Consider the following 23,008-nt stretch of genomic DNA (forward strand, 5'->3'; position numbering starts at 1 on the left):
TATAAGTCCAACAAAGAATTTGTACTCAGAATATATAAATGATCTCAAAACTCAACAATATGAAAACAAACAACCTGTCTTTAAGCCCAGCCACTATAATAATATACCACAGACTGGGACGTTTATTTCTCACAGTTCTGAGGTCCAAGGCCAAGGTGCCTGCATACTTGTGCCTGCAGAGGGCCTGCTTCTTAGTTTGTTGATAGTCACCTTCTCACTGTGCACATTCTACCTCTTCTTATAAAGACACTTACAATCTCGTAATGAGGGCCCCACACTCATGACCTAATCACCTCCCTCAGGCTCCACCACAAAATACCCTCACACTGGGACTTAGAACTTTGATATATGCATTTTGTAGGGACATAAACATTCAATCCATAACACAATCCAATTCAACACTAGTTCAAATTCAAAAAAGACATTTCCCCAAAGATGATACAGAAATGGGAGATAAGTACATGAAAAGATTTGTTCAACATCCTAAGTCTTTAGGAAAATGTAAATGAAAATTGCCATGTAATTCCACTATACCCCTATCAGAATGTTTAAAACTTAAACAACAAAATGTGGTCATACTAAGGACGGGTAAAGATGCAGGGCAATGAGAGCTCCCATTCATTGCTGAAGGAAATGCAGAATGGTACAGTGAGCCCTTTGGATAAGAGTTTGGCAGTGTATTAACGTTATGATGAAAATATTTATTTATTGAATTAAGATATAGTTGACATATAATATTATTTTAGTTTCAAGTGTATAAATAGTACATTAACATGTATCTACCTTACAAACTGATCATCACAGTAAGTCAACTAATGATCTATCGCCATATAAAGTTCTTACAATATCATTGACTGTCTTTCCCGTGCTGTAGATTATATACCTTGACTTGTTTATTTTATAACTGGAAGTTTGTACCTCTTAATCCCCTAAATCTGTCTCGCCTCTGCCACCACCCTCCTCCCAACTGGCAACCAAATATTTTTCACTGTGTCTGTGAGTCTATTTCTATTGTTTATGTGTTTGTTTGTAGATTCTACATATAAGTGAAGTCATATGGTATTTGTTGTATTTGTCTTTGTCTGACTTATTTTATTTAGCATAATACGTTCTAGGTCCATCCATGCTATCACAAATGGCAAGATTTCATTACTTTTTTTGGTCGAGTAATATTCCATTAGATACACACACACACACACACACACACACACACAATGGTTGCTTCCATATATTGGCTATTGAAAATGGTGCTGCAGTGAACGTAGGGGTGGATATATTTATTTTTATTACTGTTTTTTATTTCTTTGGATAAATACCCAAAAGTAGATGTGTTGTATCGTATGATAGTTCTATTTTCAATTTTTGGCACAACCTCCATGGTGACTAGACCAATTTATATCCCCACTAACATTGCATAAGAGTTCCCTTTTCTCCATATCCTTGAAAACATTTGCTATTGGTTGTATTTTTCATAATGGTCATTCTGACAGGTGTAAGAGCAGATTTTTATGACCCAGCAATAACCCTCCTAAATACGTACCCCCCAAAATAAAAAATATATATATTTACACAAAAACCTTTATTCATAATTATATGAAAATGTGGAGATATCTCAATGATATCTCAATGACCTTCAGCAGGGGAATGGATAAACAAAATGTGCTACATCCATACAATGGAATTCTACTGAGCAACAAAAAAGAATGAATTCTTGATAAATGTAGCAACATGGATAAACCCCAAATGTGCTCTTCTTCAAAGGTTACATGCGGTATAATTCTGTTTTTAAGACATCCTAAGGGTAAAAAGGAAAACTGTAGGAACAAAGAAAAGATCAGTGGCTTCTAGGCTTCAGGATTGGGAGAAAGGGTTGACTCCAAGTGGGCAACATGTGGAAATTTTTATGGTGGCAGAACTGTTCTGTATCATGATTTTGGTAGTGGGTATAAGACTTTATGCATTTGCTGAAACTCATAGAATTATGTAACATGAAGAGTGAATGTTGTATAATACCTTAACTGTATGTAAGTTAAAAATTTGACAAATAATGAAAATTATAAATAATGGGGATAAAACACACAATTGCCACATTTTTTGTGCAAGAACTCTAATGAAGTTCACTTCCCCTGAATTCCTTGGCTTTGTCTGTCCATCTCTGAAATGTGTTCTTCAGAAAGCAATCCACAATATAGTGAAGATTTTTTTGAGGTATTATTAATCACACTAGTGGCCCGGTGCACGAAAATTCATGCACTGCGGGGGGAGCGGGGGAGGGTCCCTCAGCCTGGCCTGCCCCCTCTCACAGTCCGGGAGCCCTCACAGGATGTCCTACTGACGGCTTAGTCCCGCTCCCCACGGGAAGCGGGCCTAAGCCGCAGTCTGGCCTCCCTCTGCAGGAGGCAACCAGCCAATCAGGTATATAGATACTTTCTGAAGGCAGCATGGACTCCTTCCTTATTTCTTTCCTCTGTGGTTGTAGAATAGGGGACTAAAAGGTGGAGACAGACCTGTGGCTGGGCCTGGGGCTTTTGTAGGCAGCAGAAAGAGAGAGAGGGCTGGGACAAGTCTAGACACGGTTTCATTCAATTGTCCTCCCTTCCTCTGGGCCCCTCCCTCCGTTTTTTCCTTGTTGTGGTGGACACTCAGGCCTCAGACCAACAGGAGCCCAGCGATGGTGGGGTTCAGCCCCCTCACTTCTCAGCTGAACGTACAGCCACCTCACATTCCAAGCGGGGCTGTTTTCAAGTGGCTAAAGCACTGGGAATCCACAGCTCCCGGCTTTTTCCCTCTCGGTTTTCCTACTTTGGTCTGTTGCAAACTTCACGGAGACACCAAAGCAGCTCTGCCCTGGTAGTTCTGCACTGGCCCCCGCCCAGGCCCCACTGGGCACTCTTCCTTGAGGTCTCCGGGTCCAAAGTCTGTGCTCAGGGTGGTCGCCCAGAGCCCATTCCCCCGGCCAGGTGGGGCAGGGGGGCTGGCTTGGAGAGCTGGAGGAAGATGGCAGAGTAAGAGTTGGTATGAACCAGTGCCTGCTCAGCCAGACTTCCTAAGCTCCCCACCAAGCCCAGGCCAGGCCCCTTCCCAGCGCCTGGAGGATCCCGGCTGAGGTCCCCTCCCTGCACCCAGCGCCCTCCTCCCTGTTTCACCACTGGGGGGCTAAAGCAGCTCACCCGCTCTGGACCCTGCCAGCCCAGCAGGCGGTGGTGCGGCCTAGGGCACCGGTGGCCACAAGCCTCCTCCCCTTCCCTGAAGCGTGAGGCAGGATCGCAGCAGCTTGTGGCTGCCCCCAGGCTCCGTGCATGGAGACACCACTCGCCACTGAGCCACCATCCAGGCCCGGACCTGTGGGCGCCAGGGTGGCCTTGGGCTCCCGCTGGCCCCACCGAACCCAGACTTGGCTTGGCCGGCCGCCCCCACCGCCCGAGGGCTGCGCGTGCCCTGTGGGCCTTGTCACCCTGTGAATCGCCACAGACAGGCCATCCTGTCCCAGGAAGTGGCCGTCCAGATCGCCATGGCTCACTCCCTGGTGCAGTTGGGCCTGCCCAGCAAGCACATAGGCAGGAGCTGGGCCACCGAGGGGAGGGAGGAGGGATGTGCAGGCTGGGGTGGAAGCAGGGAACTTGGTGGTTTAAACACAGCGCCCCCCCCCCCCCCAACACCGCGCGGGGCCCCTTGCGCCGCATTCCGTACCCCTGGGCGCCCCTGCTCTGTGCCAGGCTCTGGGGCCTGGGGTGAGGGCAAGGGACCTGGGGCTGCAGCCTGGAGGCGGCCCTAGCTGCTTGCAGTTGCAGTGGTCGGTCAGGGAGGGCTGCGGCCAGGAGGCAGCCTCACACAAGTCCCTGCTGCAAGTCCCCGCCTCTCTCTCTCTCTCTCTTTCTCTCTCTTCCCCCCCCCCCCCCCCCCCAGAGGTTAGCAGTTCAGCCCGCTCAGCATTGCTGCGTGCACAGCCTGGCTGGGTCGAGCCTTTGGTAACATTTTGGATGTTATGGACGCTGGCTCTTTATATATATAGATAGAAATTGAAAACATCTTAATCATGCAGTTATAGTGGGGTAGTTAAATAAAGATGTATTTCCCACTTACAGGCATTAAAATATGTTTGTGAAGGTTAATTACATAGAGAAATTATCATTCTTCACTTATGTACTATCAGTTTACTCTATTGACTTACCCAATTTATCTTTAAAATATTGATTTTCAAATATTTTAAAACTTCTAGATAACTTTCTAAAATATACTACATATTCAAGTTGGTTCGAATGCTTTTCTGTAAAACTACATAACTTGATAAATATATATAAATGGATAGGTAGAAAAATAAACAAAATGAGTAATATTATTTCCACCTTTATAATCATTTGAGTTCCTCTTTTATTTTTCTGCTAAGACCAATGGGATGAGAATAGAGCTAGTATCTTTGACACAAATCATTTTGCTATTTGTAATGTCTTCTATTCCCATTTTCACCAGTAATAAAAAGCCACATTATGTATAAATGGTACTTTGCAATTTCCAAAGTATTATGTTACATTAGCCTCTTTGATCCATCACTGGACCCACTGATATAATCTCCCCCCTGTCCCCCCCCCACCACCACCACCACTAATACAGTCATCTGAAGCCTAAGGAAGCGTAACAATTTTGTGGGGTCACATTTTGGTAGGTGTTAAAGTCAGAACACCAATCCAGATGTTACAATTCCTCATCAAATACCTTATTCATTATAATGTACTGTTTACTTCCTGCAAGATTTTTCCTTTTTGAAGACATATGTCCTGTGTTACAAAGGTCATTTATTCCATTATTGCCATTCTTATTCATGTTTTTAACACTGTTCAGTCCCTATAAAATTCTTAGGAGAAACAAAGTTTCTGAACTAAGAAAATGTCTTCAGATTGCATTTTGAGATACAGCAGTGTGGATTTTCTTTTCAGTGTGCACTTCTGTGCCTTCTTGGACAGGACCTCAGCCCTTTGTTGATTTCTGAGCTATCCACTGTGTCCAAAAGAGTTAGGATTATTCCTCTGATATTCCTCTTGCCTTCTGTCTGATTCTTCCATCTCTCCATTCTGAGCTTATCTATTCTATTTTTGAAAGGTTTTGTCCTATTCTGCCCCATCCCAAGATGCAATTCCCAGATAATCCAAGTGCCTATTCCTTTCCATTTACCCTTTCCAATACTAAACTTCCTGAGAAGCTGACAACGGATTGTAGAGAGTCCCTTCTTTATGGTTTGGCATCAGCTAAAATTAATGTAATAGGAATGATACATATGAGATAGGAGCCAGGAAGCAGCAATACAGCATGATAGAAAGAACATAGCTCGCAATGTCTAACCGCTTTTCCTGTCCCAGCTCAGACATTTATGAGCTACCTAACTTTCTGACAAGGATTTTTAGCTTCTCTGTGCTTCAGGTGAAAGAATAGTGCCCCACTAATAACATTAATATGGATATTCATTAAACCACTCCATGTTCTGTGGTTAGCACAGAGTATAGCCCACTCTTACACAAATATCAGCTATCAATGTTATTTTAGGGCAGTTGATTTTTTGTTATTATGAATATGATCATACTTAAAATCAGGTTTCTTTATTTGTCTTCTTTTATGTATAAACTACATAGACAGATAAGCTTCAGATCGTGGTATTAACAAGCAGAAATATTCATTGCAATGCCGGCATAGCATCATTGCACATAGATAACTTCTGTTTAGCCCTTAGCTTTGTTTCATATTTTATTGGTTTGCAATATAAACATTTCCTTAGCTGATTAGGTTCTCAGTCCAGAAGTAGCCATGGGCTACTTGCCTGTAAGGAGATAACATTTAAATTTTAAAAATGGAATTAAGTATATATGAATTCCAGTAAATTTGCTATGTGCTATCTGTTGACATCTTTCTCAGCTGTTGGCAAGCATTTAATCAATGTTTATTGGCTTTTCTTCTCTGAGATTTAAATAGCACATAAAATTTTATGACAGGGAGAGTATTTTCAATAACTGTTTTATTATTTTCCATAGATAGTTTAATAGTATATAAGAGGAAGTAGCCATAAAATAGCTGAGCATGAATTATTTTTGAAAGTATATGGTAATTTGAAGTTTGTATAATGACAAAATGTTGATGTATTTTTCAAATCATATTGTAGATTTGTGGATATCTGAGTTTATCTTTTATCTATATCTTTTTACTCTTTTTGGACACCAATAGTCTAGGTCAGGACTAAATAACTATAGTTGTTTTTTTTTTCCTATTGTTATACAAGATAGATAGTAGTTCATAAAATTAAATTATAATTCCTCCAAAGTCACAAAACGACAAATGCCACAGAATGTACTAGATTGCAAATGTATAGTTTAAACATTAGCTTTATGTTGAAAGTCCAAACTATGATAGTTATATTAGTGTTAAATTTACATGATTGCTTGACTAATAGCTGTAGAATGTTTGCCATGAGGTATTTATACTTAAAGTAGTATATACATTTGAATGGGAAAAATTTAGGGACTCTTGAGTACACTAATATATTCAAAGATCTTTCTCTCATCTAAGTACTTTTGCTGTTATCCAGGAATGGTTAGGCATGAGAACAGGAGTGTAAACTATGGCTAAGACCTAGTCATACAGCCATTTATGCCATGGCTCCCAGAATCACAAACAAAAATATTAGTAATGAATATAACCACAGAATTTCACTCCTAAATGTATACCAAAAAGAATTGAAAACAGGTATTCAAACATGTACATGTATAAATGTGTTCATAGCAGTACTAGTCACAATAGCCAAAAGATGTCCGTCAACAGATGAATGAATTAAAAAATTGTGGTATATACATACAATGAAATATTATCCTATCTAATAAAAGAGTAATATGCAAATTAACCATCACTTTGTGACAAAGATGGTGGCACCCATAGCCACAAAGATGGTGGCGCTGGCCAGAGCCATGGAGCCGGCTGACACACAAGCCTGCAGGGGGGTCTGGAGCCCTGTGGAGGCCACGGCATTGGGCTGCTGGAGCCAGAGCCAGTAGACACAACTTGCATCCCTAGGTCCCCTCCTCTCATTTCCAGGAAATAAAATGTCTGCTGTGCGCCCATCTTTTGGCACAGCCCCCTGCCCACCGTGGGCACCCCCTCCCCCAGCAGGCAGTGCTGTGCAGCTCCCAACACCTGTCTTCCCATAACTTACATGGACAAATGTGTGCAGGCAAAGTCAGGAATTCAGGCCCCTAACATCAGCTTCTAGCTCTCAGGGCACCGTTCGGGAGACTGAGGGGCGGGGGTGGGGACGATGGGAAGGAAAGAGGGGGAAAGGCACCAACCAGCAGTCGCTCCAGCCCTGCCAAAGTTTCACTTTTTGTGTGTGGGTTTGCTCCCGGTCCCCGCATGAGCATTTGCGGGATAAATAGCTTTAGTGAGCAGGGGGACAGCAGGCCCTGCAAGATTATGGCTGGTTGCCCAGTCCAGGGCACAGGACACGCTGTGGGGAGCGGGGCCGGGCCTGTCCAGGACTGGGGACAATGGGAGGGGGAGTGCCTGGGCACCTCCTCCTATGCCTTAGCCTCTGCCTCTAGCTGCCCTGGCTGCCTCCTCCCAGAGGTATTGTTGCAAATCCTCCTTCCTTCCCCCGACCCTCCACCCGTGCATGCCTCAGGAACCCCCAGCCTCCCTGGGCCCGAGCACCTCTGGGGTGGCAGTAGCTCAGGCGCAGGGTGTGGAGTGTGGACCCTGCCCAGGTGGAAGGGCCTGCGGTGCAGAAGTGCCAGCCACAGTGCATTCACAGGGTACATGCCATTGAAGTGAGACCCCGAGTTTTCGGGAAGCTCATATCATGGTCTGGGCGGGGTTGGAGCCCTTCCCTGTGTGACCCCAGCCTGGGCCTTTCAGGGCGCCCAGGGGGCGGGGCCACACCCAGCTGCTTAGAGCTTTCGCAGAATCTCAGTTGTCACCATGGAAGGGGCCTAGGAATCCAGTTATCCAAGCCCCCATTTTACAGTTGGGGCAACTGAGGTCCAGAGAGAAGGAGGGTCTCCCCAGAAGTCAGTCACTAACGGCCAAACTGTAATGAAAATAAATGGCTCACAATTCCTAATTTCCATTCTCCAGCATTTCTCCAGTGCCCACAGGCCGGCAGGGGGCAGGGGGGTGCAGTTGGGGCAATCAGGCTAGCAGGCAGAGTGGTTAGGGGCAATCAGGCAGGCAGGCAGGTGAGCAGTTAGGAGCCAGCGATCCTGAATTGTGAGAGGGATGTCCGACTGCCGGTGCGGAATCGGGCCTAAACTTGCAGTCTGACATCCCTCGAGGGGCCAGATTGGAGAGGGTGCAGGCCAGGCTGAGGGACCCTCCCCATGCACGAATTCCATGCACCGGGCCACTGGTTTTATCATAAAGTGGAATAAAGTAGTGATATGTGTCATAACATAGATGAATCTCTAAAATATTATGCTATGTGAAAGAAGCCAGCAAAAAACATGACAAATTGTATGATTCCATTGACATGAAATATTCATAATAATTTAATTGACCGAGATGGAACATAAATTAGTGGCTGCCAAGGACTGAGGGGAGTGAGTAATGGGGAGAAAATGCTTAATGGGTAAAGGGTTTTACTTTAGAGCAATTAAAATGTTTTGAAACTCTGTAGAAGTGGTGGTTTAGAAAATCACAACGTTGTGATTTACTAAATGCCACTGAAGTGTTTACTTTTAAAGGCTTCATTTTATGTAATGTGAATTTCACCATATTAAATTATTGTTTTTTAAAAACACTGAGTGACAAGGTTGAAGCAGCACCATATCCCATGTTCTCAGAATCACAAATGGTTTAACTAAGTCTACCCCAAGAGGAGAGAATGCGGAGTTTGTCATTATTGATCCCAGGGAGGCTGAGGAGGACTGGGAGTAATTTTATAGTATTTTGAAAGATGAATTTGATTTCACTCTTAAATATATTCTATTTTATTATGATATGAGATTATCAGAGCTGGTGAAAATGATTTTTAATGGCTATGTCTCTGTGCCAGGTGCCGCTTTATTTCCCATGCTCGACTGATATTTCAGTTGATCTCATTGATCCACCTGAAAAAAATGAACACAGGAGATAATAAATGCTCCTCTTTCGAGATGGGTTCTCTCTGTGAAATGGGAAGATAATTATACCAATGTTGACGGGCAGGTGAAGTTATTCAGGCACAAGTGCTTCATTTTTGGCTCTTAAAAATCATTTAGCTTAGCTGACCATATAAAAATGATATGGAAAATTATAAATGGTGTTTATATTTTGTGTCAACCAGCCTGTGAAGCTGTCGGGAGTTATTTGTGCTTATACACGAATGGTAAGGCAGATGCTTTCCATGGCTATGGCATAAATATCTAAATTTTCCAGATGAATGAGGGTTTTTGTGGTAAACATTTTTGCAAAGAACATTTTTTAAGGTCCCTTTATTTTGAAAGTCCTCTTAAGTGTTGGGCACCTTGCTTATGTATGTTGCATAAATAATTTCTAATACTTAGAATATCTCTGAAAAGTAGCTGTTACTATTTCATTTTCAGAAGTGAGATAACTGAGGTTCGAAGATGTTAAATGACATACTCACGAGGATAAGTGGTGCTATGATTCACCTTCAGATGCTTAACTGTCAGACTAGGACACTTGTGACTAGGATCCCATTGTGCTGGTTTTTTGTTTTCTTTTTTGTTATAAAATCTTATAAAAAATAGCTCACACATATTTCAGAGTGTGCTTATGACTATTAATTTGCCCCCCCTAAAGAATGGCTCTTCACCTTGCTCTTATTTCTTAATTGGCCTGTCTAGACAAGCTATCAAATTGTTAGTGGAGAATTGACAATGAATTGCACCGAGGAAGAGTGTGTACCAGTTTATATGAATGCTTAGCCCTTGAAAAACATTCAAGCACCTAAAGAGAATGGGTGCTGAATGGTGACTAGGGAGAATGTTGAGTTTGGGTAATGGGAAACCTAAGCAATGGGAATTTAAGGGAGGAATAAATATGAAACAACTTGTGTGTCCGTCTAAGTCATTCAGAATTTGATGTCCAATAACTCTTCCAACATAGGCATTCGTTTTTCCTCACATAGCTTCAGAATTAACTGTCTTCCAAATACCTTGTACTCTTCTGCTATGATACCTTTGTTGGCACTTTGATGCATGAAATGCCCGCCCTCATTGCCACCAACCCTGAACCTTTCTCTTTCTCCCTGTTGAAAGGCTTCAGCTGTCATGTTAACCCCCAGAGGTCCTTCTCTTCCCTGCACTGCTGTAGCATTTCTTGTTCAAAACACACATTTGCATCTTGGAATGTACCTTTTTGTTTTTAAGATTTTTAAAATTGATTTTTAGAGAGAGGAAAGGAGAGAGAGAGAGAGAGAGAGAGAGAGAGAGAGATCCATTAGAGCCATACATCCATTGGCTGCCTCCTGCACTCTCCCTATTGGGAACCAAGCCCTTTTGATGTATAGGACAATGCCCAAACAATTGAGCCATGGCTTGGCATTTACTTTTGGAGATAGTTTTATTCTCATGTGTTTATAGCTAATCTCTGTTATTAACTATGAGCTCTAATGAGGTAAATAAGTTATTTCCTCTACTTATATACCATAATATACTCTGGACATACTATCTGCTCATCAAATGGTTGATAATTATATATAACTCTTGAAAGCAGAGCTTTCTCAAAACATATTCATAAAAATACCATTTCTGGGACAGATGCTCCTTAAAAAGGGATGGCCATTGGTCAAATAAGCTTGAAAAACACTACATACCATTTCCACCCTAGGAAATTTACACTATAAATTGGCATTTTCAAAACTGAGGAATTCTTTAGTAATAAGACTATTCTACTAATTCAACCCGGTACCTCTCAGCCCTCCCCACTTTTATCCTTTATTCTTCAAAATGTTCTTTGCAAGACACTGCTTTAAAGTGTTTTGTATATAAATGATGCTACTAATATTTATAAATGTGGAAATTGAATTTTGATTAGAGATGTAATTTGGGTGTTTTGTTTTGCCTGCCTCCTTCTGTACTTGGAAAACCACTACCCATTAGCTGTAGTATTGGTGTGTGTGTGTGTGTGTGTGTGTGTGAGTGTGTGCCATATAATGTAGGCTTAACCTGAAAATAGATCAAGACTAAGAAGAGAATGTTTGGAACTGGTCTTTCAGCTTGATTATGTGCTAGGATCTCTATTACTTCTCATAATATGTTTGAAAAGTTTTATTTGTACCTCAAGGACAATGAGCTTGACCTCATTTACAAATATGAATGCAGATATTAGCAGTGCACACTCTTCTTCAGGCAGCTTGCTTACTGTCACGTGGTTTTATTTACTTCCTCAGAAAAGGAACATCCATCTCCAGGAAATTAGACACAGCATGGTCCATGGGAAAAGCAGAAGTTGGGGGTCAGAACGTTTTAAATTGATTCCTAGCTCAGGCCTGTGTGATCCTGTCCAAGGTTTCTTTTCAGAGCCCCTGACTCCTCGTCTATAAAGCAGGGGTCACGCCTGCTCTGAGAGTTTCCTACAAGGACAGTGCCTGGCACAGAGGAGACACTTTATAAATATTAATCCCCTTTGTAGTAGTTTTATGTCAGCATATGACAAGAGCATTTCACAGGCACAAAGTCACACACACACAAAACAGGCTCTCTCCTAGAGGTGCCATTCCACATTTCATGTTGTTACGTCAAACTATAAACAGCATCACTGTTGTTCCTGTCTGCTGTTTTTATGGGGTGACTGTGAACGGGGGAAGAGGAGGAGTTGAATTATTAATTGTGAAGCATATTTAATTCTATAAATAGAGAAGAAATAACCTAAAAGAGAGCTTTTTAATGAAAACATTGTAATAATCTGAGACATAGAAAGTAACTTCTAAGTGATCACCTGGGGCCCTCGCCAGTTTGCCTCCATGGATAGAGCATCGGCCTGCAGAATGAAGGGTCCCAGTTAGATTCTGGTCCAGGGCACATGCCCAGGTTGCGGGCTTGATCCCCAGTATGGGGCATACAGGAGGCAGCTGATCAATGATTCTCATCACTGATGTTTCTCTCTCTCCTTCATCTTTCCTCTCTGAAATCAATTAAAAAAACAACAACAACAAAATAAAATAAAAAAATATATTAAAAAAAGAATAAATCACCTAAGTCTTAACATCTGTCAATTGTAAATATATATTTATAGTAAATATATGTTATAAAAACATATACATTTAAGTAATTTATAAGTGCATTCAAAGGGGGAATAGTAAATGCATTTGGAAGAATTTTGGACTGCCTTTCAACTTTTGTCTCAACACATTATATAATTCAGCCACGGATCCATTTCCATTGTGGTTTTGGATTACTTGCCGCTATGCACAAATGAAGTAAAAGAGTAATGGTGTGATCATCTTGCTTAAGGTTACGTATTTGGAGCAAAGGCACACAGCAGAAAATTAGACTGGTAAAATTCTTTTTTATAGGGTAGAACAGAATGCTCAACATAAATTATGCTTTCAGGACGACAGGCTACCGTGACCCCCATTTTGCAGTAAAGCATATACTTGTTACCTATGGTTGTCAATAATGCATCAATCATGTCTGTCTCCAGCCATCCATGGCTGAACTGTTGCTGGAAGAAGCCCATTGTGTCCCTGTGAAGAATAACAAGTGCCAGTTTTGCTGTAGTATCTGCCTCTCTAAATGCCAAATGATCTCCTGGCAGTTTTCCTTGACACAGGCATTATGAATGGCTGGAGAAACCATCATTTTCCGTGCTTTATTGGTTTAGACACAAGGTGAAGTAATAGAGGAAGCAGTGAGCCTCAATGTTCCCTGGACTGGCCTGGATTGAGCATTAACCCGCATGTGTCTTGGTCTGGTTGATTACAGGAGAAGATGTGTCAGGGGGTCTCTGCCCAGCATCTGTTCCTCCTGAACGGACGGCTTGTGAAATTCCCTGCAGGATGGACTGCGTGGTGAGCGAGTGGACAGAGTGGTCATCCTGCTCCCAGTCTTGTTCAAATAAAAACTCGGATGGGAAACAAACCAGGTCAAGGACTATCCTGGCTTTGGCTGGAGAAGGTGGGTCATAGTAAAGGCTTCAAGGAAGTCCATTGCCCAATTATTGTTTTCCGGTAGGTAACTGTGAAGAGGATATAACAGACGTAGACACATATAGGTGATCTTCGATATTCCGCGAGTCCAAATGAACACTTTTCTGTCATTGTGTGCCCGTTCTCTTTAATCCTCAAGGGTGTCTGTGCTGAGTTCCATTTATTTGCATGAATTGTTTTAGTCCATTCTATGTTATTTTTTCATTAAACTCTTTTAGAGAAGAAAACAAAGTCTGGTTGATACACATCCAGCTCATGTAGTTGGGGACATAATTGGAATATGTCTGGTAAGAAGGGTGCCAAATTAGGAATTGAGAGACACGGCTCTTTAACTGGAAACTGCCAGTCACTTCGGCAAGCTACCTGATCCCTGAGCCCTGATTTTCTGTTCTGTCCTGCTGGCATGTGGTGAGAGGAGAAAGGATGAGGGCTGTGCAAATGGCTTTGAAGAAGCTAAAATGTGTGATGGGAATGTAAATGGTTGGCATCAGAAAAAATTAGAGGAGCAGCTGTTCCTATCATTGATAGCAGCGTCTGAAACCAGACGATGGGTGTCATTCTCTCGGGACCTCCCTCGGCTTTGTCTGCCCACAGCTCAGTTGGAACAGCAAGGCAGTGTGGCCTCCGGATGCGGGGAGCTCCTTAATCAACAAGATTCTGTTCTGTGAGTCTGAGACAGGGGCCAGTGTCAAGATGAATGAAGATTTTCATATTCTTAAAGTGCAACTGCTTCCTCTTCTGTCTTTTATAATGTTGGATGGAGGGGGGAAAAAGAGTCTGTAGTATTTAATGGGGAAAAACTTTCACAAGAATAACAAAAGCAGAGTCACAAATTTTCTTGAGCATTTGGCCCACTGAATAAAATGGTGTGAAAGATCGAGAAAAGAAATCAAATGCTTTAGATAAATACCAGTTTTCACATGCATATAAAAATGTGAAAGAAAAGACAGTACTGAAATCTGATTGTGTGACTCACCAAGAGTGTGAAGATCCATGTCTATCTGGTCTCCCCGCCTGTGGATAACACATGGTCAAATATGATTTCAGAGGTCAAGGGTGGCTTCCTCTCGCCAAACTTTGAGAGAGACTTCTGGATTTCTCAGATCGTTATAAGATGCACTGCTTGATGGAGGATGGGTGTTTTAAAATGGTACTCTGATAAAATAAGGCTCGCTTAGCAAAGAGAGGCCATTGATAGGCAACAGGAGTGCTTGTGTGTGCATACCTCTCTCTCTCTCTGTGTCTGTGTGTGCGCGCGCTTTCGTGTGCACACACGTATGTTGGATCCAGTATCAATTCAAGGTCATGGGATATTTTATCTAACGGACTAATTTATTAGGCATAGTAATATTAAAATAAAAGCAGATTTCTTTAGAGTTCTTCTTGGCGATGCATGACTCAGAGGCGGGCAGTAGAATCAGTTATTTTTCAAAATATAATTGACATGTACTGCTCCCTGTTCTTTAGAAAATGGATAACATTTGTCCTCAGATTATTATTCAGGACAAAAGAGCATGTCCTTAAAGTGGGAAAAGGAGTGCAGTTGCTTAGGCCTTTCGATAGCTGTGTGAAAAGGCTGTTTTTCTAGACCATGAAAATAGCAAAAATAAATTTAAAAAATAGCAATAACAACAACAGGAGCATGTTAATAAAGACAGCAATTAGCCTGGCTGGTATGGTTCTGTGGTTGAACATCGATCTATGATTCAAGAAAACACAGTTCGATTCCTAGTCAGGGCACATGCTGGATTGCAAGCTTGATTCCCACTCGGGGGCATGCAGGAGGCAGCCAATCAATGATTCTCTCTCATCATTGATGATTCAATCTCACTCTCCCTCTCCCTTCCTCTCTGAAATCAATAAAAATATATTTAAAACAACAACCACAATGGCATTCTTTCATATTTTGATTTTTGCAGGTGGAAAACCATGTCCCCCTAGTCAGGCCCTCCAAGAATATCGCTCATGCAATGACCATTCCTGTATGCAACTCTATTGGGAGACATCGCCTTGGGGCCCCTGTGCTGAAGACACATTGGGTACTGCTCTTAATGCAACCATTGGATGGAATGGAGAAGCTGCCTGTGGTGTGGGCATTCAGACACGGAAGGTCTTTTGTATCAAGAGTCACGTGGGACAAGTGATGACCAAAAGGTATTATCAATAATTTAGTGAAAGTGCATAGGATTTTTGCCTATTGGAGTATTTTTAGTTAAAAGCATTTTTTTTAAGCACTGAATATGTCTCAGTTTGTGCTAGAGTAATACATTTTTGTTTTGTCTTGTTTGACTCTTAAAAATTAAGAAGTGTGTCTTATCAAAGGTAAACACTTTACTAAGTTATAATATGTGTATTAGTTAATGGATAACAGTAAATAAGACCCACAAATAGGGAATCTGTTTGAGTAATTCAATTTTTTAGAGCTGATCTCAATAGTTTTGACTCTTAATCATGCAAAGACTAGGTCTACATGAAGGCAGGTTTGAACTTTGAAATTATAGGGTTGTATTTTATTCTTCTTTAGGTCCCATTGATCTTTTCTGCTGTGAGAAATAAACCTATGCGGCCATTTTGAATATATTAATTCATTCCCTTGTGCAGGTTTACAATCTCATGGACACTGTACTTGGCACATGAAGTTGTAAATAAATGAATAAAAATCAGTAGGAGATTTTGGACATGGAGAGTAGGATACAGATCTAAAAAAGGGTCAGGAATAATTACAAGTGTTGGAGGAAAAAAGTGTAATTGAGTAGAAAGCACAGCTGCAGAGGTTTCATCTCTAGACCAAATAAAGAGACATAACTCTTCCTCAAGTTCATGCGGGCAATCTCGTGGGGAAGAAAACGTGAAGGGCCTATGCAGTATGCAGAGACTGGCTAACTGGCCTATCCATAGAGGTTTCCAAGTGGCCATGTTTGAATAGTCCCCTATTTGTGGTGAAGACCCCACCCAGCCACAGGAGTGGTGGTCACCAGGATGGACTGGTGCACACTAGGCAAGTTGGAGATGTTCCCAAGGAATTTTCAAAATGGGAAAATGAAACCGTCTCTTTTTCTATTCCTGATGCTCTAACTATATGAATTGAGAGTTTCCATAGCCTGGTTAGGCTTGGTGGAAAAAGTAAGAGAGGAGAATGAAGCTGATGCTCAGAAAGAAGCAGAAATCGAAGCAGAACAAATCCTGGCAGCATTAAGCCCTGGTCCCATCGCCCTTAATTATACCACTGCCTTTCCTGGCAACCAAGGCAAGTGCATTTGCTCTCCTGCCTAATTCAATCCAATTTGTGTTGCTGCCATGGGCAACTCAGACACCTGATTCATCTCATCTTGGGGCACCATGATGACAGGCTCTGGGCCTCATCCACACTGCCATGGAAACCACATTCGCCCTGCGTAAGGAACGTCATAGACGTTCAGTTAAGGGAAATGAACTGCTGGTGGCAGAGATCGCACAAACTGGCCAGATGCTGCTGGTAGTGGAGCCGCCGATGGGCAGCTGGCTCTGGGAGTGTAATTGAAGATAACTGTGACTTGAAGTGAAGCACGGTCAGGAAGACCTCATCTCCCCCCACCCCCCAACTGTGCCTTCCAAAGCGCTGGGGTTGATGTTCTCGACTGTAAGGACCCCAGACTTTAGACCAGTGTTGGGCGTGTATTAGTGTTCTATAAGCATTTTAGAATTTATGAATTAACTTGACCTATGTGCTTGCCAAGGCTCGGATATAAACTAGAGAAAAATGAGAGTAGATGATGTTTATTATTTGCCTCAAAAATATATTTTATCTACCATAATAAATTTTGGCAAAGGGGACTGCCGTGAAGAGGAATGAAGAGATCATACATGTGGCCTTCTGCTCTTATTAACTCATAAATTTTATTCCTGTTTAGCATCCATTGCTACATTGCTCGTGATGTTTCTTTAACATCGAATTATGTCAGTTGTGTGTTGAAACTTGCCTGGTATCCTTCGCCTGGTATCCATGGGAGTTAGTTATAGCTAAACATGGAAATAATGTTTACATATCACCTACTTGAGGTGACTATCTAATTACTGAGGTTATGGTAAAATCCTAAATGGCTTAAAAAGGTATGAAGAGAACTCGTTTTATCTTGGAAAGGATTGCAGCCTTAATAATGTTATTTTTATAATGGAAATATTCAACTGCTTAAAAAAGGATACATGAAATATTAACTTTGATATACAAATAAAAATAAATAGGTCCTAGATGTGGAAATAAGCCTTACATGATATACAACAATATTCTTTATAGTGATGAGAACCTTTTGCATACTTGAACTCTGATCTCCTACCTTTGACAAAATGTTGCTTAGTTCTGAATCACAACAGATAACAATTTCCTTGACGGGAATACAATTTGTTTCTTTCTTAGCAAAAAAGCATTGGAATTGAGACTGACATTTAGCAAATAAATTATCATTACATTGTAAAGGCTATTTGGGCATGAAAAGTCGGATTATATGTTCAAATAGCACTCTATTTCCTTTTCTATCCTCATAATTACTTTGAATGAGACAGGTTTTTTAAATTAAAGTCTAGCACATCAACTTACTCAACTTTTAACTCAATGATATTTTTATGCCCCCCCCCAAATCACAAGAACACAAGTTCATAGTTTAAAACATTATTCACAAATGAATATACTTTTCTTTAAACATTTATGTAAGTGAAACTAAACTATTATTATTCCAGTGAATAACCTCCAATTTTGTTCAGTTTACCAACAAGAAAAATGAATTGCACAGATGTTTTCCCTAACACACACACACACACACACACACACACACACACTCACAGAGATATTACTAATTACTTTTTGCACTGTTAATGAGGCTGGAGACTTACCCTAATTGTAATTCTTACTGTACATCTCCAAACAATCCTGCTAAACATAAGGAGCCTGATTGACTTTAGTCAAGTCAATTAAAATTCTTGAGGTTAATGAGATTGAGCTAAGAAAATAATATATACTGTCCAGTGAAACACATCGTGAGATAGTGAGATTATCAACAGTAGAAAATATCCTTTTCTCTGCCCTTTTAAAAAATAAATATCTTTGTTCATTTTTAAGTGAAAGCCATTGCAGTGGAGAAAGATCCCCTGCCATTTGTGAAATCCTTGAAGTGGGGGTGGGGCAAGAGAAAAAGGAAAGGAGAGGAAAATCTCCTAAAACACAGTGGCCGTGGGGTACAATGAAAGAAGCATGCCTCCATGGACTGGATCAGCTAACATAATGCATTTTATCTCTAAACTCACTGCACTGGGATGCACAGAATTCCTTGCAAGTTCTTGCTTCCCTGGGTTGGTGTTTTGGTTTCCATGCAATTGTGTAGGTGAGAATGTTACCATTGTATGAGGAATAGAACTGATCATATCAGAAAATGAGAACTAGCTAGGGCACAACTGAAACAGAAGTGAGAGCTTGTTGGTATATTTTCGGGGTTTTGTTTGGTTTGCTTCATGATTCAATGTTGTTTTTTTCAGCTGCAATGTAGAAAAATAATAATAAGATTAAAAACACACAACTCAAAGCTTTCCAAAGGCCCTGATAAGTCACTCTCTGCCTTTAATGTAAAAACCCCTGGCATTTTGTGAGCTATAGGAATATAAAGTTCCAGTGAAACATTTAATGTTTAAACAGTTGTCAGGTTTGCCCCCTTAGCTGAGTGAGCTGGAACATCAGTCCTGGGGTAGGAGGTCTGCTCAAGAAGATGGAACACTGTGTGTCTGCATCTTGATTATGGAGGCAAACTGAAAAGTGACAAGTCTTCGTAGCTCAATTTAATACATTTCCTCACAATGCTTATAAGGAAATTTGGCCTACAGGGAGACCGAGAAACAATCATTATAGAATACGCCAGTGCAAGTCCAGGAAAATATATGTGTTCAGTTGAGATGCCTTCATCCTTTTATCAAGAACACAACCAATTGTGACAAAAGGCAAGGGTCATAGTTGGTTTTCTAAAAAGTGAATCCATGTTTCCTTGCACTTTAAGGCTTCAATTTTGTTTTGGAAAAAGTTGGATAAATTTGTCAATATTCCCAGGGATTTGTCTTCAGGCTCCAAAAGCATAGGATACTATTCAATCATTGACTTACTGTTACTAATATTTGCAATGCACTAAGATCTGGCATTTTTAAGTTATGACATAAGATGGAGTTCTAAGATCAAAGCATTCAAAGTTAGTGTATGTATTTTGTGTGTGCATTTGCACACACACAACAAAACAGCAGCACAAAATATGTCAAAAGTCTTTTTTTCAGTCAGTGACAATACAAGAGTACAGAAAATAAAACCCTGTAGTTTTTAGAAGGGGAGGGCACATAAGTTGCTAATGGTCAAAGAGAATATTTTTAAAGACTAAGAGGAAATTCATGGATATTGAAAATGTGATGATCCTTGAAGCCGTAGACATTCCAACAAAGCCTTTAGGTCATGGACTCTTTAAAAGCAATATAACCTGAGCATCTTGACCTTTGCCACTGAGGAGATACCATTTCTCTCTTATGGGCCTAGTGGAGGAACACGGAGAGAAAGGGGGCCATACTGTGGAGAGTTGACATTAGGCTCAGTGAGTGATTATTGTGAGTGATGCTAAAACAGTTTAAATAAAGCAGACGATATCAGTACCCTAGAAAGATGACCTCTCACTCGTAACGGAAGTGAGCCACGTCCCTGCAGAGCACGCCAGCCTCTGCAGCATGTCTCCAGCTACCACCACACATTTCTCAGCTCTGTTGAGTGTCTGGGTGAGTGTGCAGTAGGATGCTGTGGGCCCTCCTGCCCCACTATGCACACAGGGTGTTGGCTTCACTCAGGTTGTACTATCATTTCCAGTCAAATACCAGGAGAGGCTGGAGAGGAGTTAGAATTCACAGCAATTCAGTTTAATTTCAGTATATTTCAGAGTGTGAATAAAGAACTTGGGAATGATTTTAGTTGTTTTGTTTTGGTGTGGTTTTTTTTTTTTTTTGCTATCTCTACTAAAGTATGACATAAATTTTTCCTACCAGAGTAGCTTGTTTAAATAACACTATATGCTAATAAAGACACTCTAAGGATATTCTTTTTTTTTTTCTTTTTGTTGTTAGATTCATTGAATTGAACTATTTGGTAGACAGGCTTTTGTGTGTTAAGCATAATTAATAAAAATGCCACTATAAGGAATTGAGTAATTCATTTTCTGTGAGTATATTTTCCATTTTCATCAAAGAAATGTTATGCTCTATAATAGAACTGAAATAATACATTTTATTTGCGGATGATGGAAAGCAACCAGTCCCCAACTTATCTCCTTCGCTTAGTACCCCACATCCCAGATACAACCACTTCTTAATAGTGGTTACAGGTTTCTTCCCTCCCTCTCCCTTTATTTTGACTGGGCAAGCCTTCACATGGTTTACAAATCTTAACAATATACAAGGAGATATATAATAGTAACAACAGGAAGCCTTCAGATACCCCTGCTCCCCTGCCCTGCCTCCGGCTACAGCTTTATTAGTTTCTTATCTATCCACTGTGTCTTTATGTCAATATGGGCCAGCCCATGTAAATATCTTATCTGTTCTCCCTTTCTGAGGGTTAGTTTCTAATGCTACATGATATATTTTTTCCGATATCCTTTATATATCTCTTCATTTCTCAGTTTAAAATGTCCATTCATTGATTCATCTCATGCAAACAATGAATGCAGCCCATTCACACTAATTCCTCTACACTTCCTCCTCTCTCCCTTCCATCTCCGGTCCTTTGCCCACTGTGTCTTATGAGTGCTAGAATAATATCATGTACATTCTGTTCCACAGCCAGACTCCATCTCCCATGTTTTGTCTATGTATTGTTTCTAACGATTTAAAACAAAGAAGATGTTTTCATTTTTATAACTATGTAAATTCATGAGGTCTAATATTAATCAGATTCTTCTTTCTTCTTGGATAATCTGTTTTCCTTCCTCTTCTCCCTCAACCATTATCATCGCTTCTCTTACTTTTTCTTAGTGTTTGAAATTTGGACAATCTCTGTGTTTGCATATTTGTAATTTTGTAAATCAATTGGTGGGCTTTCATCTGAATCTTCACACTCTCATCAGCTCTTTTTGTCGTTGTTATTGTTAATCCTCACCTGAGGATATAATTTTGATTGTTTTTTTTTGTTTGTTTGTTTTTTTTTAGAGAGAGAGTGGAAGGGAGAGAGAGAAGGGGAGAGAGATAGAGAAACATTGATGTGAGAAAGACACATCGATTGGTTGCCTCCCCTACATGCGCTGAGCAGGCCAGGAATCAAACCTGCAAGGCAGGTACCTGCCATTGCCTGGGAATCAAACCCCCTACCATTCAGTGCATGGGCCAATGCTCTAACCACTGAGAAACACTGGCCAGGGCTACCTCTTTGTTTTTTTTTAATCCAGTATTTTCTTGTGAATTTTATCTGCTACATCTTCTGTTCTCTTGTACTGGAAGGACTTTTAATTGTCTGTTTGAACTTGCTAGACCTGGTGCTTTATAATTTTTCTCAAGTACTCTGTCCCCAGGTGGCTTTGGCACCTCAGTGGTACCATCTGAAAAGGAAGATCATAGTGCCTTTTACTTTGTCATTAGGGATAAATGAAAGAATGTAGGCAAAACGCAATGCTGCACTGGGCACCTAATACCAAAGCTCACACCATCAGGCTTTGTGCATACTGCATCTCGGTTTTGTATTAGAAACTTATGAGGAACAGAATTTAAAGTGCAAACATGTTATGAGGTATTTTTCTGTTTTTTCCTCCTGGCATATCATTGTTTTAGAAGATAATAAATGTGGTTTTTAGCCCTATGTTATCATTTAAAAAAAGAAAAAAAAACTTGTTTGCCATATTCTGAGACTTTAGTTCTTCCCAGTGAAATGAATCCATGGACTATTTGTATTACTTTTCATCCCAAGATGAGCATTAAATGAATAATCAACAAGATCATTGAAGTGCTTCTCATGCTAATGCTAGTCAGTATATATGTTACTTGCAGTCTGTCATATCTTGCTTACTCCACTTCATCAATCTACAGGTTCTAAAGAGACACCTGACTATTGTAAATAGACATATATTTCCTTGCATTTTCCTCTTCATTTTGAATGATATCACTGATTTGATATATTACCCTGAATAAAACACTTTAAAAAATATGTGCTCATTCTAAAAAAAAAAAAAAAATCAATTTTTTTGTTTTGTTTGAATTGATGCTGCTAGGGAGACCCCTCTTGGCGTTTGTCTTTGGTTAGTTTCAGGGGCTGTGCTTTTCCTGGTCTGGGGGAAAGTATGTGGTGTCTGGGACTAGAGAGCTGAGGCCTCCTTCTGCTCTGCCTCCGCCTGAGAGCCCTTGGGCAGTAGCTCCCCGCTCTGGGTCTGTCTTTCCTGGCCTCTAAAAAAACAACAGGGCGCTATTTTCTGTCTCCTACAGTTTTGTGTTAAAGCACTTACTTTCCCCAGCAGGCACTGATATGGTCTCTTCACATTGACAGATGTCCAGACTCCACTCGCCCTGAAACAGTGCGCCCTTGCCTCCTCCCGTGCAGAAAAGACTGCATTGTGACCGCCTTCAGCGAGTGGACGCCCTGCCCGAGGCTGTGCCAGCCAGGTAGGCGGATGCTTTTTCTTTCTGCCTTATTTCCTAACCACGTGCTTGTGTTCCCCACCGCTAAACAGTGAGAGAATGTGGAACGGGGGCACCCTTCCTGGGAACAAGGTTTGTCACATTGGTAAATGAAGTCTTGAATTTCAGATCCATCGGAACTAGGCAGGGAAAACATATTCGGTTGTGATGTGCCGTGATTTCACTGGTGTGCACGACAGGAGTACTCATCTTCTGCTAACCCTGCGTGGCATTTGG

The 23,008-nt window shown here is 41.1% G+C and overlaps 1 protein-coding gene across 1 annotated transcript in view; it reads left to right on the forward strand.

Annotated features, from left to right (window-relative positions):
• Nucleotides 1–23,008, forward strand: part of THSD7B (thrombospondin type 1 domain containing 7B) — a 759,963-nt gene that overhangs the window by 328,618 nt on the left and 408,337 nt on the right. Inside the window, exons 7-9 of the mRNA XM_028148195.2 lie at nucleotides 12,900–13,091; nucleotides 15,043–15,277; nucleotides 22,641–22,756. Of these exons, the coding sequence (XP_028003996.2) occupies nucleotides 12,900–13,091; nucleotides 15,043–15,277; nucleotides 22,641–22,756 (543 nt within the window). The remainder of the gene's footprint in view (nucleotides 1–12,899; nucleotides 13,092–15,042; nucleotides 15,278–22,640; nucleotides 22,757–23,008) is intronic.

Source organism: Eptesicus fuscus, chromosome 11 (genome assembly GCF_027574615.1).
Source record: "Eptesicus fuscus isolate TK198812 chromosome 11, DD_ASM_mEF_20220401, whole genome shotgun sequence".
In the NCBI taxonomy this organism is placed as follows: domain Eukaryota; kingdom Metazoa; phylum Chordata; class Mammalia; order Chiroptera; family Vespertilionidae; genus Eptesicus; species Eptesicus fuscus.